The sequence below is a fragment of the Stegostoma tigrinum genome, chromosome 15, assembly GCF_030684315.1.
Source record: "Stegostoma tigrinum isolate sSteTig4 chromosome 15, sSteTig4.hap1, whole genome shotgun sequence".
Classification (NCBI taxonomy): domain Eukaryota; kingdom Metazoa; phylum Chordata; class Chondrichthyes; order Orectolobiformes; family Stegostomatidae; genus Stegostoma; species Stegostoma tigrinum.
Genome location: NC_081368.1, coordinates 14,623,013 through 14,644,768, shown reverse-complemented (window position 1 = coordinate 14,644,768; position 21,756 = coordinate 14,623,013). Strand labels below are relative to the sequence as shown.

At 45.2% G+C, this 21,756-nt stretch overlaps 1 protein-coding gene across 10 annotated transcripts in view; it reads left to right on the top strand.

The window, feature by feature from the left end:
* Nucleotides 1–21,756, top strand: part of mtmr1b (myotubularin related protein 1b) — a 96,477-nt gene that overhangs the window by 20,360 nt on the left and 54,361 nt on the right. For 6 of the 10 annotated variants that reach the window (XM_059651339.1, XM_059651338.1, XM_059651345.1 and 3 more), the window contains exons 3-7: nucleotides 1,056–1,079; nucleotides 9,141–9,209; nucleotides 11,391–11,466; nucleotides 13,710–13,804; nucleotides 19,321–19,422. In XM_059651339.1, coding sequence (XP_059507322.1) covers nucleotides 1,056–1,079; nucleotides 9,141–9,209; nucleotides 11,391–11,466; nucleotides 13,710–13,804; nucleotides 19,321–19,422 — 366 coding nt within the window. Of the gene's footprint in view, nucleotides 1–1,055; nucleotides 1,080–9,140; nucleotides 9,210–9,281; nucleotides 9,328–11,390; nucleotides 11,467–13,709; nucleotides 13,805–19,320; nucleotides 19,423–21,756 lie in introns of all 10 variants that reach the window. The other 4 variants (XM_059651340.1, XM_059651342.1, XM_059651344.1 and 1 more) reach the window with 4 other exon arrangements.

Sequence of the window (21,756 nt, the reverse complement as noted above, 5' to 3'; positions counted from 1 at the left end):
GGTCTAGGCCCGAAACGTCAGCTTTTGTGCTCCTGAGATGCTGCTTGGCCTGCTGTGTTCATCCAGCTTCACACTTTGTTATCATTCTGGCTGTGCTCCCATTTCCCTTCGCCTTCAGGCCTCCAACTTCCAAGAACTGAAACACTGAGCCCAGGACTGAAAAAGAAACGATTAGCCAGGCCCATTTCTGTCTTTTGTGCCTTTTGCAGCTTCCTGCCTGTCTCCACACTGTGTCCCGCTTGGCAATGTGTCTCCAGAAAGCTGGGACTCCTCGTTTGCACTGATTGAAAGGTTGACGACTCACGCTTGCAGTCGCAGAGCTGAGGAACCACGGCAAAGACTGCCCTCTGTACTTAACCTGGGCTGTGTGAGGGAGCTGCTGTCCTAAATCCCATGAGAAGTAACATCAGAAGTTATGTTGCCAGTGGTCCACTCCTTTCGTTGTTTCTTTAAGTTTTTGTGTTCTCTGCTCTAACCCTCTATTTAGCTGAAGGGGAGGCCTGGTCCCAAACTGCTGCTGAAAGAACAACAGCAGCCCCCCGCCACCCCCAGTGCTTTTTCTGTATATGCTTGTTGCTTGGTATCAGACACTCTCTGCACAGGGAATTGCAAACAACAGGCCATGTACCCCATCTGGCTTTCTCTCCCTCTCCCCCCCTCTCCCTCTCCCCCTCTCTCTCTCTCTCTCTCGTGCCTCAGAGTGATGGTCTATTGAAGAACTGTTGTTGCCCGTGTTTGTGTGCTGCTGGGAGACTCGTGTGATCACAGTGCTCAGCAGGACTAGCACACAGATCAAAAAGATTGCCGCAAACTTGCATGTTCTTATCCTCATGGTGACACCCACTTCATCCTGTGAGCTCAGTCTGAATTATTACTGCAAAACGGTACAAAAGTGACAGACTGACAAGTTATGTTGTGAATTTCACTGCTTTTGTGATGTTATTTTGCTTTTGATGTCAGTTGATTGGGATGAGAAGGATTCAATGTTGGGAGACTTTGACCAGGATACCGAATGTCCTTTTATTGATTTCTTGTTAATGTATTTTAACTAACAGGGTACCAGGAGGCCTAAACTAAGGGTAAGGATGAAACAAACCAGGAACGTAGCAGGCTTTTCTTCTTTCCTGTTTGTCTCTCGTACTCTGATGCAAAGCTTCCAGTGTGTTTGCCCTCATGTTTCCTGTGTTTTAGTGTCAGCACAACATTACACTTTCTACCTCCTTTTAATGGAGTGGGACTTCCAACTTCCGCAATGCTTATTAAAAAAAATGCCATTGACCGAGTTGATGTGTGTGGCTTTGTAGCAGTTTGTAGCACAAGGTTTTGCCCTCATCCAGTGTCATTCCTGCCCCAAGCAGATAATAGTGTAACAGATCATCTCTATCCCCAGACCCTCACACTGCTCTGATGTGAAGCAGGATGGTAAATACAACCTGCTTGCTTTCCAAATCTCTGTCAGTTCTGATTTTGTAACGTTGACCGTGAGAACTGCTGTTAAACGCTCACAGGGCCATTTAAATTGGACTGGTTTAAAATGATTGTGTCTTCAAATAACAACACGGCCACAAAAAACACACCGAAGATACTGACACGTCTCCGCTGAGGACATCAGATTGGGGGCTTATGGCTAACCCTGAGGCAGATGGCAGCAGAGTAGAAGAAAGGGTTAAATTAATTTGCAGAATGGGTGTGCAATCGCCAAGTGAACATCAATATGGACAAGATAATGAGGCCTTTCGGTGGGAAGAATAAGGAGACGCTTAATTCTGCTTAGATTTAAGAAATAAAGAGGTGTCAAGTGATACAGCTCAGTATGACACAGTTCATAAAGGCTGTAGCAAAAGCAAAGCCTAGGGCTACAAACATGGAATATGGGACCAGAGAAGCTATGTTAGTTTTATGTAAATTTTTGGTGAGACCACAGTTGGGGAAGTCTAGTCTGCAAGTTAAAGGATGTAGAGGCACTGGAACAGATTGAAAAACGTTGACAAAGTTAGTTTCAGGAAGGAAGAGTTGAAAAGGGGGCCTTAAGGTGTAAACTAATGGAGACCTTTAAGATTATAGAAATGGATAAGGTGGAATCATAGAATCGCTATAGTTCATATAGAGGCCATTTGGCCCATTGAGTCTGCACTGATCCTCCAAAGACCATTCCCACCCTCTCCCTGTAACCGCGCCACTTACCATGGCCAACCCCATCTAGCCTGCAGATGTAGAGACATTATGGGGTATTTTAGCACGGCCAATCCACCTAACCTGCACATCTTCAGATTGTGTGGGAGGAAGCCGGAGCACCTGGAGGAAACCTACACTGTCGCAGTCGCCCGAGGCTGGGATCAAACCCTGGTTCCCTGTGCTAACAGCAGTGCTAACCACTGTACCTCCCTGTAGGTACATAGGAATTAATCCCATTTACAGAGAGACCAAAACTGGGCCTTGTAGCTGTATGATAGCAATTAGTAAATCCAATTGGGAATTCAGGAGGTATCTGTTTACCCAAGGAATAGTGAGAATGTGGAACATGCTACCCACGCCTTTCGAGGTGAGTAGCTTAGTTATATTTAAAGGGAAGTAATAAACACCATGAGGGAGAAAGGACTGGAACAAGATGAGGCTTGTTTTGAGCATAAACATCCGCATGAACAATTATGACAGAATGGCCTGCTTTAAATGGAGAAGTCTCTGCACCTACTGTGAGAGCTCTGTGGCCCTCATTAAAAATGTGGATGCACTGGTGCTCGTCTCTCCGGTTGCTGACAGTCACCAAAATCCCACCAGAAACATTAGCATGCTGCGTGACCCCTCCTCCTTTGGTATTGACATCTTCCAATGCAATCCGCCTGCCAGGCTCAACTCATGCCCTGCAGTACTCTGAGTATTGGTACGCTTGTCTATATTTCAGCTTCTGGGAGCCCGGCTCCAAAGAACTGCCGCCAAGCATAAGTTTTGCATACAGCAATTTAATAAGTACGTGTGGAGCTGGAGGAACACAGCAGGCCAGGCAATGTCAGAGGAACAGGAAAGCTGACGTTTCAGTTCAGGACTCTTCTTCAGAAATCTCTGAATTTGCTGAAGTAGGGTCCTGACCTGAAATGTCAGCTTTCTTGCTCCCCTGATGTTGCCTGGCCTGCTGTGTTCCTCCAGCTCCACACTGTATTATCTCAGACTCCAGCATTGGCAGTTCTTGCTATCTCTAAATAAGTAAGAATGTGTTTGTAGGAACAGGTGGTTTTACTTTTATGAATATCAAATAAAACAAATTAACTAAATTAATGGCCCTTTGTAGACATACTGTAATACAAATCAAAACTTTAAAGGAAGTTGACCAATTTGAATTAAAATACTGTTCTGGGGATGCAGATACACTCCAGGTCCCATGGTGCCCTTGAAAGGTCTCAAGAAAACTGCAGGACATTGTGTACTCCCTCTTCAGCAAAACTGGACGCTGACATATGGGATATACATGTTTCCTTAAATCATTGAAGCCGACGATAGGTTGAGAAGTTGATTTAAAAAGCAAACAGGATTCTGGGCCATAAAAACAGTAGCTTAGTGAAAATGTGATAATGGGAACTGCAGATGCTGGAGAATCCAAGATAATAAAATGTGAGGCTGGATGAACACAGCAGGCCCAGCAGCATCTCAGGAGCACAAAAGCTGATGTTTCGGGCCTAGACCCTTCATCAGAGAGGGGGATGGGGTGAGGATTCTGGAATAAATAGGGGGAGAGGGGGAGGCGGACCAAAGATGGAGAGAAAAGAAGATAGGTGGAGAGGAGAGTATAGGTGGGGAGGTAGGGAGGGGATAGGTCAGTCCAGGGAAGACGGACAGGTCAAGGAGGTGGGATGAGGTTAGTAGGTAGGAAATGGAGGTGCGGCTTGGGGTGGGAGGAAGGGATGGGTGAGAGGAGGAACAGGTTAGGGAGGCAGAGACAGGTTGGACTGGTTTTGGGATGCAGTGGTTGGAGGGGACGAACTGGGCTAGTTGTGTGGTGCAGTGGGGGGAGGGGATGAACTGGGCTGGTTTAGGGATGCGGTGGGGGAAGGGGAGATTTTGAAGCTGGTGAAGTCCACATTGATGCCATTGGGCTGCAGGGTTCCGAAGCGGAATATGAGTTGCTGTTCCTGCAACCTTCGGGTGGCATCATTGTGGCACTGCAGGAGGCCCATGATGGACGTGTGCGGAACCAAGCGGAGGCTTGGGGACCGCTTTGCAGAACACCTCCACTCGGTTCGCAATAAGCAACTGCACCTCCCAGTCACAAACCATTTCCACTCCCCCTCCCATTCTTTAGATGATATGTCCATCATGGGCTTCCTGCAGTGCCACAATGATGCCACCCGAAGGTTGCAGGAACAGCAACTCATATTCCGCTTGGGAACCCTGCAGCCCAATGGCATCAATGTGGACTTCACCAGCTTCAAAATCTCCCCTTCTCCCACCGCATCCCTAAACCAGCCCAGTTCGTCCCCTCCCCCCACTGCATCCCAAAACCAGTCCAACCTGTCTCTGCCTCCCTAACCTGTTCTTTCTCTCACTCATCCCTTTCTCCCACCCCAAGCCGCACCTCCATCTCCTACCTACTAACCTCATCCCACCTCCTTGACCTGTCTGTCTTCCCTGGACAGCCCTATCCCCCCACTACCTCCCCACCTATACTCTCCTCTCCACCTATCTTCTTTTCTCTCCATCTTCGGTCCGCCTCCCACTCTCTCCCTATTTATTCCAGAACCCTCACCCCATCCCCCTCTCTGATGAAGGGTCTAGGCCCGAAAAGTCAGCTTTTGTGCTCCTGAGATGCTGCTGGCCCTGCTGTGTTCCTCCAGCTTCACACTTTATTAGCTTAGTGAAAATGTTATGGTGCACATTTGTAAATTGTTAGTTCAGTTTGAATTGGAATATACAGCTCAGGTCACCGGTCTTCAGGAAGAGTGTCACTGTCTTAGAGTGGTGCAGAAGAGGTTTATTGGCATGGTTTCAGTTAAATAGATAGGTCAGAAGTTGGAGTTATTCCTTTGAAGAAGAGGAGATTGAGAGGAAATTTAACAGAGGTTGTTCTAAATCTTGAAGCATCTAGACAGAGTGGATAGGGAGAATTCGTTCCCGTTCACAGAAAAATTGAGAATCTGAAGACACCACTATAAGATATTGACCAGTTGAAAGAATCGAATCTGAGATGAAGTGAAGCAATTTAATACCGTATATCTGGAGGATTTAGTTTGTGATGTTCAAAAGGATGGTGGAGGGAGCTTCAGCTGAGACGTGCAAAAGGGAATTCAGATCAGTACTTGAAGGGGTTAAACATTCAGCGTGGGTCTGTGGGACTTACTGGATTGTTCTTGCTGAGTGTTAGCACAGACTTGACAGGCCAAATAAATAACTTCTGTATTAGAATCATTCTGTCCTTGTATATCTCCTCAGGAGAGTCAGTTCTGGTGATTGTTTTCAAATGGATAGCATCTCCTGAAGCCCTGGGATCCTCCTGAATAACTCATTTAAAACATTGTACCTTGGAGCAGGAATAACAACAATTGAGGCAACTTCCTCAAATGAATATTACCAGTGAATATTATGCACTAACTGCTTCTTATACTGTAGGATTATCTCTCACAGGTCATGCCAATATATTTCTAAAAGAACCAGCACATTGTGTACACATTTGCGATGTCTGTGGAAGAGATGTTTACGTGCAACATTAGGCAGGAAGGTATTCTTCCCCTTGGTGGCCTGTTTCAAAGTCTCTATCAACAGCAGGCAACTCTCTGTTAAATCATCCCTCCACATGTATTTTTACAGATTTTTTTCCTCTAACCAACCCATTCAGTGGTGTTATTACACAGCTCAGGAGCAGGGTGACTTGAATGTGGACCTTCTGGCTCAGAGTAGGGATGTGATTACTGTGCCACAAACACCCTGGATGTCACATAGTAATGCCAATCATTGTGATATTCTCTATCTTGATGCACACCTAAATAATTCTTTATTGTCAAAATAAAATAGCATTTTGCCTAAATTGGTTACCATTTGTAAAAACCACATTGTATAATAGCCACCCCTTCCCTTCTGCACTCAACATGGGTGTAGAATTATTGAAAGATTTGGACATTGAAGCATTGTAAATTGGCTGTTGTTGCAATCAGCGGTTCGATAGGACCCTCCTGTTTAGTAAAAAATAGGCTGGTGGTAATTATAAGCAGTATTGTAACTTCAGCTATTTATTTCAAAGCAGGTAAATTTCACTCAAGTGAAATTCAGCATCTCAACCCACAACAGTGCATTGAAGATGTTTTAACAAAATATTCTGCTGAATTATTTCTTAAAATAGTAGCTTTGCATTTATCATGATAAAAGTGGGGTTTTCTCGAGGACTGTGGTCTGGGTGGAAGGTGAAAGTATTTTGCTTTAATTTGTTTTCTCTCTATTCAAAAGGGCCCTTTTTGTGGGTCAGAAATGGGTACAAAGACATGTGTTTTCACAGAATTTCAGTCTACAGACCTTTAGAAAGGTGGTAGTTTTGGAATACAGTTCCCAGTTGACGTGGTGAATTTGGCTGATTAGGATCAGGAAGTCAATGATGAGGGCTGTGCTTTTGATAGTTTTCAGCTGGTTCTTCCCTAAAAGAGATTGCATTTGTTGCTTCTGAAGGTTCTGTGCTGGACCTGCCAAGCTGGGATACTATATACTTCAGGTTAGTGCCCTAAGGATAAGAGCTGATCAAACCCATCATGGAGGGCAGACAGATTGAATAACGGGCATGGAGGAGATTCATTCTTGATGTGCTTGGGTTTAGGTGTTTGTAGATATTTTCTAATCAACCTGTTCAGAGATGTCAATGTGCACATCTGGTGTGGGAGGGTCCTGAACATTGAGCCCAAAGGAAGCTGAACGACATTCCCCACTCTGAGTTAACTGTGGTCCTGGTGTCCAGTAATCAACTATCAACTTTAAACATGAGACATCACACAATCTGGGTATGTTCAAGCACTAGAGATAACAAGGTGTAGAGCTGGATGAACGCAGCAGGCCAAGCAGCATCACAGGAGCAGGAGAGTTGACATTTCGGGCCAAGACCCTTCTGAAGCTCCTATGATGCTGCTGGGCCTGCTGTGTTCATCCAGCTGTACACCTTATTATCTCGGATTCTCCAGCATCGGCAGTTCCTACTATCTCATGTTCAAGCACTAAAGGCTTTATTAAGTAAGCGAATGCTGAAATTCCCATTTTATTATTTTCATCTTTGCTCATGTGTATAAGGATAGATTGAAGGAGTTAGGACTGTTGTCCTTGGAGAAAAGAAGGCTGAGAGAAGATCTGAGGGAGGTTCTCAAAATTAAGTGGGCTCAATAGAGTAGATGGGAGAATTCATACAGAAGGCAGTTTGTGTGTGGAAGGAACTGCCAGAGGAAGTAGTAGATGCAGGTATAGTTACAACATTTAAAAGCCATCTGGTTGGGTACATGAATAGGAAAGGTTTACAGGGATGGGGGCCAAATATAGACAATTGACACTAGTTTAGTTTAGGAAAGATAGGCATTGATGAGTTGGACCTAAGGTTTTGTTTCTGTGTGGTATCGCTCTATAAATTATTCCAAATTATAAAAGGATCATGAACAGGAGGCAGTAAGATGCTGGAGTCTGAGATGACACAGTGTGGAGCTGGAGGAACACAACAGGCCAGGCAGCATCAGAGGAGCAGGAAAGCTGACATTTTGGGTCGGGACCCTTCTTCAGAAAAATGGGGGCATAGATTTAAAGTGATGTACAAATGAAACAAGGGTGAAGCGAGGAAAATCTTTTTCACTCAATGAGTAGCCAGCATTTGGAAATCACTACTTGCAAGTGTGGTGGGGGCAGGTTCAACTGAGGCATTGGACAGGGACATTGGATGGTGATTTTGGATTGAAATAGTGTGCAAGGGCATGAGGAAAAGACCGGAGATTGGCAGTAGGTAATGATGCTGGTTTGGAGAGCTGCTGCAATTAAGATGGGCCGAATGGCCTGCATTGTAAAATGTTTGGCTATTCTGTAATGAGGACCTTGAGAACATAGAAATGCCACTGTGACGTTTAGTTTAAAACCAGAATGTTTTATTTTATTTATTAGATTCCCTACAGTGTGGAAACAGGCCTTTCGGCCCAATAAGTCCACACCGCCCCTTGAAGCATCCCACCCAGACCCATCCCCCTATAAGCCACACACCTCTGAACACTATGGGCAATTTGGCATGGCCAATCCACCTAGCCTACACATCTTTGGACTGCGGGAGGAAACTGGAGCACCCGGAGGAAACCCACACAGACATGGGGAGAGTGTGCAAACTCCACACAGACAGTCGCCCGAGGCTGGGCTCGAACCTGGGTCCCTGGTGCTGTGAGGCTGCAGTGCTAACCTCTGAGCCACCGTGCAGCCCACAAAGTTTTTTTTAATGTTACTGTCTGACTGTAGTTCAGATTTAATGCAGCCTGTGAGTAGTATTTTGAATTGTCAGTGTGGTTGTAGCCCCCTAATGCCCAAAAAGGGGAGTTCTCCAGTATCATTTCTCATCCTTAAGTTCTTTACAAGAAAGGACCGAATCCTGACTCTGGATGCTGTGTCCAGGTTTTAGAACAACTTGACCAGCCCTCTGGTGTCACTTTTCCAGCCCTCGTCCACTGTTTGGAAATCAGCAAACTCCGGTACTGGATCTGGATCTCGTGGACCATGTTGACTCCCTCATGCTGAATCCTGACACATCTCATGGGCAGTCGTGAAACAGCTAAAGAGAAACCCTGAGTCCCAGTATTCAAACCAAGCCTGTAGGCACATGACACCAGTTCCAAAGCACAAAGACACAGACCCGGTTCATTCCATTTCTACTTTTCATGCTGTTTCCCATTAGCATTATTGATTTTAGTCGATAGATGTGAGCTATCAAAACTTTTTTTGTTGCATTGAATTGAAATGCTTGTTTTTGTTTAACTGTGTAAAATGTACTTTTTCCTTCCATTTTTTGAAAAAAAATCTGTAAAATTGCTCCCCAGTGTGTACTAGCTCTTCCTTGTGCTGTAGTGTTTGCACGACAGTAAACTGTAAAATATGTTACCTCTCACCTTGTGCATGCTCCCCTGCTTCTCCCCCCAACTGCTGACGTTGATCTGCAGGACAATCAGGATGGCTGCAATGAGTCCTCCCATTCTGATGCTGACCCTGAACTGGGTGTACAATCCTTGGCAAGTGATCTTTCTCTTTATTGAAAATATATGATTTTTTTTTCTTCCCCACCACTCCCTTTAAACCTGTAGCTGACTTCAGCTAACCAGCACCTACCAATGAATGAATTGCATGCAGGTATTTTGGTTTTCAAAAGCAAAACAAAAATCAATGTGAGCAGACTGCTCTCTCTCATCTCGGATCAAAAGTACCCGTTCTGTGTTGCATGATTCAGCAGGACAGTGCTAATCTGAATTTGTACTGCACAAGTTTTTGCCACCTATTGTACTTAGTGATCTGTGCCTGTCAGCTTGACAGTCACTATAAAATCAACAGTAAAGACAATCATTCTTTTTTGATTGGGTGGGGTTGGTGTTCAATTTAAAAAAAACATACTGGAGCCCGTATCCAATCCTGAAGCTGTTTCCAAAGCAAACTGCCAGTTCAGATTGCTGAACTGTGCAGGATTCAGATTAGCAGTGTTCCACAGTGTTACTAAAACAAATCATCCACTGTGCAGTGCTTTCTAACAATGCATTATATAAATATGTATGTTTGTGAAATGGAATGTGCATATATTGCAATAAAATGCTTCAGTGAGGTTAATTCCTTAGTTTGGTCTAATGGAGTAATTGAGCTGCTCTGTAATGGAATTCTACACCACTAAGGCCAGAATGAAAAGGCTCATGCTGTGCTTGTGAGGGATTGGCTGTTCATCTGTATTTGCACCATGCAAAAGCATGTTTAATGTTAATCCAGTTATGCTAAAATTACTGCAGGCGCTATGTTCATTCAAGATGTTTTATTATACTGTGCTGTATCCGCAGAACGGACTGCAATCATCCATCAACAGAATAAGGTTAATGATCAGAAACGAGGGTGACCAGACAGCCTCCTCTATCCAGCACAGTCCCTGATCTTCAACAAATGTACTTCGAGTCCTGACAGCTTCCTAGCAGTAGTTCAGATGCCCCAGTTTCCACCTTTATTTTGTTGAAGGAGGACATTTCTGTGAAATTTTGTCTTTCTACTTGTCAAATAATATTTCATTGTATGCAGCTGACCTGTATCCCTCCTAGCGTTAGTCCCCTCGTCTACCAGAGAGCTGTTTGCCATCTAGAAGCAAATTACTACAGATGCTGGTATCGATACTGAAAGCCAAAAATGGTGAAAATTACAACAGAGTGTGAAGCTGGATGAACACAGTAGGCCAAGCAGCATCTCGGGAGCACAAAAGCTGACGTTTTGGGCCTAGACCCTTCTAGGCCCGAAACGTCAGCTTTTGTGCTCCTGAGATGCTGCTTGGCCTGCTGTGTTCATCCAGCTCCACACTTTGTTATCTTGGATTCTCCAGCATCTGCAGTTCCCATTATCACTGCAAATTACAACAGGTCAGGCAGCGACCGTGAAGACAGAGCAAGCCAATATTTTGAGAGTAGATGACTCTTCATCAGAGCTGATTGGTTGCTCTTGTTGATGCTGATAGCCCCACCTCCGAAGACATCTTTGAAATGATCTCTACAGCAGGGTTGTCTACTCTGGGACATAGTCCCAGGGGTGTCATCTCCAGACACACCCCCCCTCCCCCACCTTCAGCTGCCCCTCCTCGTGAACATTGGCTTGTCAATGTGCCAGACCTCCTTCCATGGCTTCTCACTGTATCCCAGTTTTGAGTTTTGAAAGTCTGGTCACCCTATCAGGAACAAGAGAATAGTCTGTTGCTAAGGTAGCAAACTGAAAGAGTTGCACACTAAAACTGCAGCAGTGAACTTGTTAAATAAATCACGGGAATGTGAACTTTAGCTCAGAGAGGTGTGGGTGTGGGAATACATCCCAGAATAAAGCCAAAAATATGGGTGTTAATTCTAAACTGCCTGAAAACTGTGACAAAGGAAAACATGCATTCCATTGTTTCCTAGTAATCTGCCATGAGCCGTTTGCTTTAATTCCCTATTTATTTTGTAGTGGATTTACTGTTTCAGATTAATCTGAGCTACGAAAGGAAGGGGTGATTTTAATTTGAATTTTGTGAATAGCTTTGGAATTGTCAGGTGGGTGCCTGGGAAGAAACTGTGACAGATTTAGGTAACACTGGAGATGCTTTCATGAAGAGACAGAGAGAGAGAGGTGACAGAATATATGCAAAGAAGGTGAGATTAATGGGTGGGCTGTGCCTTTAACTGGGTTTGGTTAATTGTCAGGTGCTAAGGGATGGAAATAAACTGGCTCAAATGGAGGAGGCACCGCTTTTTCCAGGGGAAGCTATCAAAGCAATTGGTAAGTTTCTGTATTTTACATTTCTAAGTCATCATTCAAGTTTTAGCTTGGTTTTTAAAAAAAAGCTTAAAATGACTAAAATGCATAATAACATTCCTTTGAAAAAAGACTGAAAAGTCATCTTGGCCTCCATTTTCAGGGACCCTAAATTCTGACAGGCAAGTTGGCTGAGAGCCCAGTGTTTTAAATTTGTGCAAAATTACCTCTGCCGTGCCTTGAGATTGGTGCCTTACATAAAGTCTCAATCAAAGCCAAGTTCCTACAATAATTGACCCAAGTTTTTTTTACTATACTTTTGTAAAACATCATTTTTTGATGAGCCCAACAGTAACTGGAATCTTTTATTATTAATGATTAAATGTACTGTGTAATCAAACCTTCATCTTGAATGATCGGTGTCTGGATGTTAGTTTATACTTCGATAGCCCCCATCCCTGTCTTCTCAAGCACTTACTTAAACATCCACTCACTGTTGTGTGAACTGGGGAAGTGTGAATCGACAGGCTGTTAAACTGTGAAGTTTTGTGCCCAGTTTGTGCTCTGTGTGTGCATTACCCAGCAGCAACTGAGTGGAAAATGAGAGCAGGGACTCCCTGGCACCCTGTGTCTCTGCCTCCTGGAACCAGAGGGATGGAGGAGGCCTATTTTTGTGCAGGTGGAGTGACATGAACTCTGTACAGACTGGAGAACAAACCCAGGATTTCTAGGTCAATGTAACTCATTTCTGTACTCGGCAGGGCTCGTACAAATGGAGCTCTTGAGTGCACAGCAGTGAATTATTTCAGCTTTACAAACTTGTGATAATTCAGAACTCGTGTCACTAAGCCCTTTCCCATGAAGTATTGTCCCATCACACTAATTGTCTGAAGTCTCTGTCACACATCTTTATTTCTTCCAGTGGATCCTGCTCCCCAACAATCAGCTTCAAGATCTTTATCCTCACCTGCCTCTCTCTGCAGTTGGCTATTAAAAGATTCAAAGCAAAGCAAACAAGAATTGGAGCTAGCGGACTGGTCACAATCTGTGTTCCTAATTCATTGTTAACCTATTTGAAACTGCAGCTGATTGAACGATTGCTGTCTCTATTTCAGCGTCTGTATAATAATAGTTTCTTTTTGTTGGCTATACCTGACCCTCCTAGTGGAATTGTCTGCTCCTCTGGTGGCTGTAAGTCGACTGAATCAGGCAGGATGGTACAATACTTGAACCCTCCTCCAGAATTAAGCCTGACCAGTGAGGCCCACAGCTGAATTCCTGTCCCACTGCCAGGCGAGGCCGTGGTGTAGCCAGTTAATACCCACTTAACCACTGCAGGCCAATCTGTTAATATGCAACATGGTGATGGCTGGCACCGTGTGGCACAGTTAAGGGGTGTGTGAGAGGACCGAGAGGGTCCATGGAATCCCTCGATCAAAAATGCGCTGTGTCTGAGTGTCTGGGCTTTGGGAAGGGGGTTCACCACCTGTACCACACCCTTGCCACTGATCCCCTGTCCCCTTCACCCCACAAACCCCATCCCGCATAATCCCCTGCCCCGCTACATTGCTTAACCACCATGGCCTACGCTCCTCCAGTGGGTGTTCTTCCAGCAGCAGCCACCGGTTCTCTGTGGCACTGCTGAGCACAAGAGCCAGCTCCTCTGATTGGCCAGCAGCCATCCAGAGGGTAGGAGCTCTGGCCCCACGCCTTCCAGATGAAGGCCTGCTGCACAACCTCACCACCTCCTGATTGGCTTTTGGTTTGGTGGGACTGCCTGAAAAGAAGTGGACAGTTCACTCACTGACTCTCGAGCTGGGGAGAGTGCCCCACCCCCCATCCCCCCAGTGCTTCAACAAGATTCATCCCTGTTTCCTGCTGCTCCACCATGCTTCTGGCCTTTCCCTGATCCCAAACTGTGAGACTTTTCTCCCCCTCTCTTCTAATCTCCAGAAACCCAGTTCAACCCTTTCTGTGAATTGACTCCGGTTTTCTCTCCTCAAAATCCCTTCACTTCCTTGTGTCTCCGTGTGAAGGCAGAGGTGTGTCTGTGTCTGTCTGTGTGTCTGTCTGTGTGTCTGTCTGTGTGTCTGTCTGCAATGCTAGGGGCATTTTATGAGTAGATCCTGTTTGATAGCAGGGCCTCCATGCAGGCATTGAATTGAAGAGTACAGCAGTTTGGATTGCTGCTTAAGCCAAAAGGCTCAGGTGAAATAAAGTACATGGATGGAGTTAAAAAAATATAATCTCTACATTTGCTTTCACAGCCAAAGACGTCACGTACATCTGTCCTTTCATTGGGGCCATCAGTGGAACACTCACTGTCACTGAATACAAACTGTACTTTAAAAGTGTGGAGCGGGTAAGTTCAAAAGCACTGATAGTGTGTGCTCCTCAGACTTTACTACACCAGGGCTGTCTTCCTGTCACTTTGGTTATAAAAAATGTGTTGTGAACATGCTGGGAGTTTGCACTGATTGTTTATGACAGACCCCTCCATATTGGGAGTGGCTTTACATTCCATTTGGTGCAAAGATTGAAGAGAAACTGAACAAATCCTTCTCCAAAAGATGTCCCTTAGTGTGAGGCAGTAGCAGCTTCTAGTGGCATTTCCAACAGGTTAATGGTCTATTTAAAATAAAATCAAATGTAGTTGACTTCCTATACTCTGGTAAGTGCCAGCTCTCTACATTTCTCCACCTGAAGGGTGGAAAGCTATACATAACTGTTGCTTGGATCTTGAACCCTGAAATTTGCTCTTTACATTGTTTCATCTTTTCCTAACTTGAGATGTTCCTTCAAACCTACCTGAGTTGGCTGGTTGACCTCACGTCTTGTGGTTCGGAGTTAAATTTTGACTTTATGCTTCATGAAGCACATTTTAAGGATGTGAAAGGTGCTTTATGAATGCAAGTTGTTGTGGTTTCAATAAATGGAAAGCAGCGGCCAAATTGGCCACCATAAACTTCCACCAAAGGCAAAGAAATTGTGAACGGTGGTCTGTTTTTGAGAATATTGATTTAAGGAGTAAAGAGTTCTCCACGGTTGAGGAAAGTGGGATGGTGGGAGTCAAGGGTTATGTGGGACAACTGGGGAAGTGTTGTCTCATCCAGTCAGATCAGTGGTGTTGCCATGACATGGCAGAGCAGGCTCAAAGAGCCAAATGGACCACTCCTGCTGCTAAGTACCTGTGTTGTGAAGAGATTAAATAAGCCACTGCAAAAAGAAAATTCAAAATGAAAACTCAAAGTACTGGAGGAAACTCAGCAGGCCCGGCAGCATCTGTGGAGAGACGAAAACAAAGTTAACTTCTAAAGATAACACGGTGTGAAGCTGGATGAAAAAGTTGTCTGAAGAAGGGTCTCGACTCGAAACGTCAGTATTCCTGCTCCTCTGAAGCTGCTTGGCCTGCTGTGTTCATCCAGCTTCACACTGTGTTACCTCAGATTTTCCAGCATCTGCTGTTCCTACTGCCTCAACTTCTACAGAGTCTGATTTGACTCTTCTTTGGGACCAAACGGTGTCCCAGTGAATAGTTGCTGGACTCGCAGAGCTAACCCAGTTTTCTCTCCTCACAGCTATTGGGTTTCTCCCGCACTTTGAGTTTTTATTTCGGATTTATAGAACATAGAACATTACAGCACAGTACAGGCCCTTCGGCCCTCGATGTTGTGCCGACCTGTCATACCGATCTCAAGCCCATCTAACCTACACTATTCCATGTACGTCCATATGCTTGTCCAATGACAACTTAAATGTACCTAAAGTTGGCGAATCTACTACTGTTGCAGGCAAAGCGTTCCATTCCCTTACTACTCTCTGAGTAAAGAAACTACCTCTGACATCTGTCCTATATCTTTCACCTCTCAATTTAAAGCTATGCCCCCTCGTGCTCGCCGTCACCATCCCAGGAAAAAGGCTATCCCTATCCACCCTATCTAACCCTCTGATTATTTTATATGCTTCAATTAAGTCACCTCTCAACTTTTTTCTCTCTAACAAGAACAGCCTCAAGTCCCTCAGCCTTTCCTCGCAAGACCTTCCCTCCATACCAGGCAACATCCTAGTAAATCTCCTCTGCATCCTTTCCAAAGCTTCCACATCCTTCCTTTAATGCGGTGACCAGAACTGTACGCAATACTCCAAGTGCGGCCGCACCAGAGTTTTGTACAGCTTCACCATAACCGCTTGTTTCCGGAACTCGATCCCTCTATTAATAAAAGCTAAAACACTGTATGCCTTCTTAACAGCCCTGTCAACCTGGGTGGCAACTTTCAAGGATCTGTGTACATGGACACCGAGATATCTCTGCTCATCTACACTACTAAGAATCTTACCATTAGCCCTGTATTTTGCCTTCCGGTTACTCCTGCCAAAGTGCATCACCTCATACTTGTCTGCATTAAACTCCATTTGCCACCTCTCAGCCCAGCTCTGCAGCTTATCTATGCCTCTCTGCAACCTACAACATCCTTCGTCACTATCCACAACTCCACCGACCTTAGTGTCGTCTGCAAATTTACAAACCCATCCTTCTACGCCCTCATCCAAGTCATTTATAAAAATGACAAACAGCAGTGGACCCAACACTGACCCTTGCGGTACAACACTAGTAACTGGTCTCCAGGATGAACATTTCCCATCAACTACCACCCTCTGTCTTCTTTCAGCAAGCCAATTTCTGATCCAAACTGCTATATCTCCCACAATCCCATATCTCCGTATTTTGTACAATAGCCCATTGTGGGGAACCTTATCAAACGCCTTGCTGAAATCCATATACACCACATAACCGGTTTACTCTCATCTACCTGTTTGGTCACCTTCTCAAAGATCTCAATAAGGTTTGTGGGGCATGACCTACCCTTCACAAAACCGTGCTGACTATCCCTAATCAATTTATTCTTTTCTAGATGATTATAAATCCTATCCCTTATAACCTTTTCCAACACTTTACCAACAACTGAAGTAAGGCTCACTGGTCTGTAATTACCAGGGTTGTCTCTACTCCCCTTCTTGAACAGGGGAACCACGTTTGCTATCCTCCAGTCGTCTGGCACTACTCCTGTAGACAATGACGAGTTAAAGATCAATGCCAAAGGCTCGGCAATCTCCTCCCTGGCTTCCCAGAGGATCCGAGGATAAATCCCATCTGGCCCAGAGGACTTATCTATCTTCACCCTGAATAGGATTTCTAATAACTCTTCCTTGTGAACCTCAATTCCTCCTAGTCTAGTAGCCTGTATCTCAGTATTCTCCTCGACAGCATTGTTGTTTTCTGGAGTGAATACTGTCGAAAAATATTCATTTAGTGCTTCCCCTATCTCCTCTGACTCCACACACAACTTCCCACTACTATCCTTGATTGGACCTAATCTTACTTCTGTCATTCTTTTATTCCTTAAATACCTATAGAAAGCCTTGGGGTTTACCCTAACAACTTCTCATGTCTCCTCCTGGCTCTTCTGAGCTCTCTCTTTAGGTCTTTCCTGGCTACCTCATAGCCCTCAAGCGCCCTAACTGAGCCTTCACATCTCATCCTAACATAAAAGCCGCCTTCTTCTTCTTGACCAGAGTTTCCACCTCCTTCGTAAACCACGGCTCCCGCGCTCTACAGGTACATATTTATCTAGGACACACAGGAGCTTTTCCTTGAATAAGCTCCACATTTCTAATGTGCCCATGCCCTGCAGTTTCCTTCCCCATGCTATGCTCCCTAAATCTTGCCTAATCTCATCGTAATTGCCTTTCCCCCAGCTATAACTGTTGCCCAGTGGTATACACCTATCCCTTTCCATCAATAAAGTAAACATAACAGAATTGTGATCGCCATCACCAAAGTGCTCACCTACTTCCAAATCTATCACCTGGCCGGGCTCATTATCCAGTACCAAATCTAATGTGGCTTCGCCCCTTGTTGGCCGATACACATACTGTGTCAGGAAGCCCTCCTGCACACACTGGACAAAAACTGACCCATCTATAGTACTCGAACTATAGTGTTCACAGTCAATATTTAGAAAGTTGAAGTCTCCCATGACAACTACCCTGTCTCTCTCACTCCTATCGAGAATCATCTTCGCTATCCTTTCCTCTACATATCTGGAACTATGCGGAGGCCTATAGAAAACTCCTAACAAGGTAACTTCTCCTTTCCTGTTTCTAACCTCCGCCCATACTACCTCAGTTGACGAGCCCCCAAACATCCTTTCTGCAACTGTAAAACTGCCCTTGACCAACAATGCCACACCTCCCCCACTTTTACTACCTTCTCTGTTCTTACTGAAACATCTAAATCCCGGAACCTGCAACAACCATTCCTGTCCCTGCTCTATCCATGTCTCTGAAATGGCCACAACATCGAAGTCCCAGGTACTAACCCATGCTGCAAGTTCACCCACCTTATTCCGGACGCTCCTGGCGTTGAAGTAGACACACTTCAAACCAACTTCTTGCTTGCTGGTGCCAACTTGTGTCCCTGAAACTTGATTTCGGACCTCCCTACTCTCAACCTTTTCTATAGTTCAACTACAATTTTGGTGCCCATCGCCCTGCTGAATTAGTTTAAACCCACCCGAATAGCCTTAGCGAATTTCCCCCCCAGAATATCGATACCCCTCTGGTTCAGGTGAAGATCATCTTGCTTGTAGAGGTCCCACCTACCCCAGAAAGAGCCCCAATTATCCAAGAATCCAAAACCCTTCCTCCTGCACCATCCCTGTAGCCACATGTTCAACTCCTCTCTCTCCCTATTCCTCGCCTCACTAGCACGTGGCACGGGCAACAAACCAGAGACAACAACTCTGTTCGTCCTAGCTCTCAGCTTCCATCCTAGCTCCCTGAATTTCTGCCTTAAATCCCTGTCTCTCTTCCTACCTATGTCGTTGGTGCCAATGTGGACCATGACTTGGGGCTGCTGCCCCTCCCCCTTAAGGATCCCAAAAACACGATCAGAGACGTCACGCACCCTGGCACCTGGGAGGCAACACACCAACCGTGAGTCTCTCTCGTCCCCACAGAACCTCCTATCTGCCCCCCTAACTATGGAGTCCCCACTGACTACTGCTCTGCTCCTCTTCCCCCTTCCGTTCTGAGCAGCAGGGACAGACTCTGTGCCAGAGATTTGTGCCCCACTGCTTTCCCCTGGTAAATCCCCCCCCCCCCACCAACAGTATCCAAAATGGCCACAGGGGATCCCTGCACTGCCTGCCGGTTCCCTTTCCGTCCCCTGACCGTAATCCATCTGCCTTTTTCCTGTACTTGAGGAGTGACTACCTCCCTGTAACTCCTCTCAATAACCCCCTCTGCCTCCTGAATGATCCGAAGTTCATCCAGCTCCAGCTCCAGTTCCTTAACACTATTTTCAAGGAGCTGGAGTTGGGTGCACTTCCCGCAGATGTAGTCAGCAGGGACACTAGTGGTGACCCTTAACCTCCCACATTCTGCAGGAGGAACATTCAACTGCCCTGACCTCCGTTCCCATTATTCTAAGTTCCCAAGACTGTTTAAAAAAAAATTAAAAAATAAACTTGTTACCTTACCAATAAGGCACACAGAACCTTTTTTTTGGTTAGAGAAGGAAGATGGGTGGGAAACACTACCCGGGTAGTGTTTCGGGTAACGCAACCACACAAATATGTTACCTCACTCACTCACCAGTCCTGTGTCCGCTTCTGCTCAGCGTATCTCTTCCTATTCTCGAGGTAAGCTTTTTGTAGATTCAAAAACAGTGACTCACCAGCTTCCCAACAGGCTCCTGCTCCAAGCTCCTGCTCGCGCTGCGGCTGCAACCAGGCCTTTATTTTTGTAGAAGGAAGAATTCCACCCCATTTCTGTCTAATTTCCGTCCCTCACTCTCAGTTTGTTTTTATAAACCAGGACCCCCCTTTCACCCTTGATGTTCCACTCGGGGTTGTGAGTCGTATTGAAAAGATTGCTGGCATCCAAGAGAATTCCTGTGGCTTGGAAATCGTGTGCAAGGTAACATTTACTGTTTATGACTTCTGTGATCGGAAAAAGAAGCAGAACCCGTGGGACACTTTCACAAAGTGCTGGACGCACCACACAGAGGAGCTCTGCGAGAAATTGTAGGCACAGGGCCTTCAAAAGCTTTGGTGGGAGTGGAGTGCCGGTTTATTAGAATGGATCCGGGACTGCGATGGTTAAATTACAAGGGGTGCCACACAAATGCTAGTTGTATTCCTTGGAATTTAGAAAGTTAAGGGATGGTTTGATTGAAACTTTCAGGATATGAAGGGGGACAACTAGGGATAAAAATAGAAGTCGCTGGAAAAGCTCAGCAGCTCTAGCAGCATCTGTGAAGTAAAAAATCAGAGGTAACATTTTCAGTCCCGTGACTCTTCCTCAAAACTGTTCTGAGGAGATGTTAACTCTGATTTCTTTTCTTTCCAGATGCTGCCAGACCTGCTGATCTTTTCCAGCGACTTCTGTTTTTGTTCCTGATTTACAGCATCCACAGTTCTTTCATTTTTTTAACAGATAGGGATAGGTGGGGAGAACATATCACATTTGGATGGAGAGGTTTAGCAATAGGAGGGCTGTGTACAAAATGGGAGGCAGGCATTTCTGGAATGAAATTAGGGAACACTCCTTCATGCAATGTTGTGAAGGTTCAGAACTCTCTTCCACAAATGGCATTTAGTGCTGGATCAGCTATTAATCGTAAAACTGGAATGTATTGATTTTTGTTAATCTCCGGTATTAAGAATATTTGACAAAGATGGCTGTGTGGAGTAAGACTGCAGATTGTTCACGATCACAAGGACGAGATCGAGAGGTTGAATGTCCTGCTTTTTGATGGTATGGAACCACAATCTAAGAGTGAGTTGGGTTGTGAGTTTGACAGTGGAGCAAATGATAAAATAAATTTATTGTATTCTGTAGCAGACAAAAGTGTCCCTCTGAGCATTTCAGTGCTCTCACGCTTTTGTTTTACAGAATTATTGGTGTCCATTTGCCTTGTTGTCCATTTTAGAAGCCGCCATTTTTATTCCATTCTTGTGATATGAGCATGTGTGGCTGGGTCAGCATTGATTCCCTTTGAGAAGGTGGTGGTGAGCCGCTTTCTTGAACTACTACAATCCACTTGCTGTGGGTTGACCCACAATGCCCTTTGGGAGGGAATTCTAGGATTTTGACCTGGCGACAGTGAAGGAACGGCAATATATTTCCTAAGTCAGGATGGCGAGTGGCTTGGAGAGGAGCTAGCAAGTGGTGGTGTTTCCCATGTATCTGCTGCCCTTGAACTTCCAGCTGGAAGTGATAGAACATAGAACATTACAGCACAGTACAGGCCCTTCAGCCCTCGATGTTGTGCCAATCTGTCACACTGATCTCAAGCCCATCTAACCTACACTATTCCATAAACGTCCATATGCTTGTCCAATGACAACTTAAATGTACCTAAAGTTGGCGAATCTACTACTGTTGCAGGCAAAGCGTTCCATTCCCTTACTACTCTCTGAGTAAAGAAACTACCTCTGACATCTGTCCTATATCTTTCACCCCTCAATTTAAAGCTATGCCCCCTCGTGCTCGCCGTCACCATCCTAGGAAAAAGGCTCTCCCTATCCACCCTATCTAACCCTCTAATTATTTTATATGTTTCAATTAAGTCACCTCTCAACCTTCTTCTCTCTAACAAGAACAGCCTCAAGTCCCTCAGCCTTTCCTTGTAAGACCTTCCCTCCATACCAGGCAACGTCCTAGTAAATCTCCTCTGCACCCTTTCCAAAGATTCCACATCCTTCTTATAACGCGGTGACCAGAACTGTACACAATACTCCAAGTGCGGCCGCACCAGAGTTTTGTACAGCTGCAGCATAACCTCTTGTTTCCAGAACTCGATCCTTCTGTTAATAAAAGCAAAAACACTGTATGCCTTCTTAACAGCCCTGTCAACCTGGGTGGCAACTTTCAAGGATCTGTGTACATGGACACCGAGATATCTCTGCTCATCTACACTACTAAGAATCTTACCATTAGCCCGGTACTTTGCCTTCCGGTTACTCCTGCCAAAGTGCATCATCTCACACTTGTCTGCATTAAACTCCATTTGCCACCTCTCAGCCCAGCTCTGCAGCTTATCTATGTCTCTCAGCAACCTACAGCATCCTTTGTCACTATCCACAACCAAACCGACCTTAGTGTCATCTGCAAATTTACTAACCCATCCTTCTACGCCCTCATCCAGGTCATTTATTAAAATGACAAACAGCAGTGGACCCAACACCGACCCTTGCGGTACAACACTAGTAACTGGTCTCCAGGATGAACATTTCCCGTCAACTACCA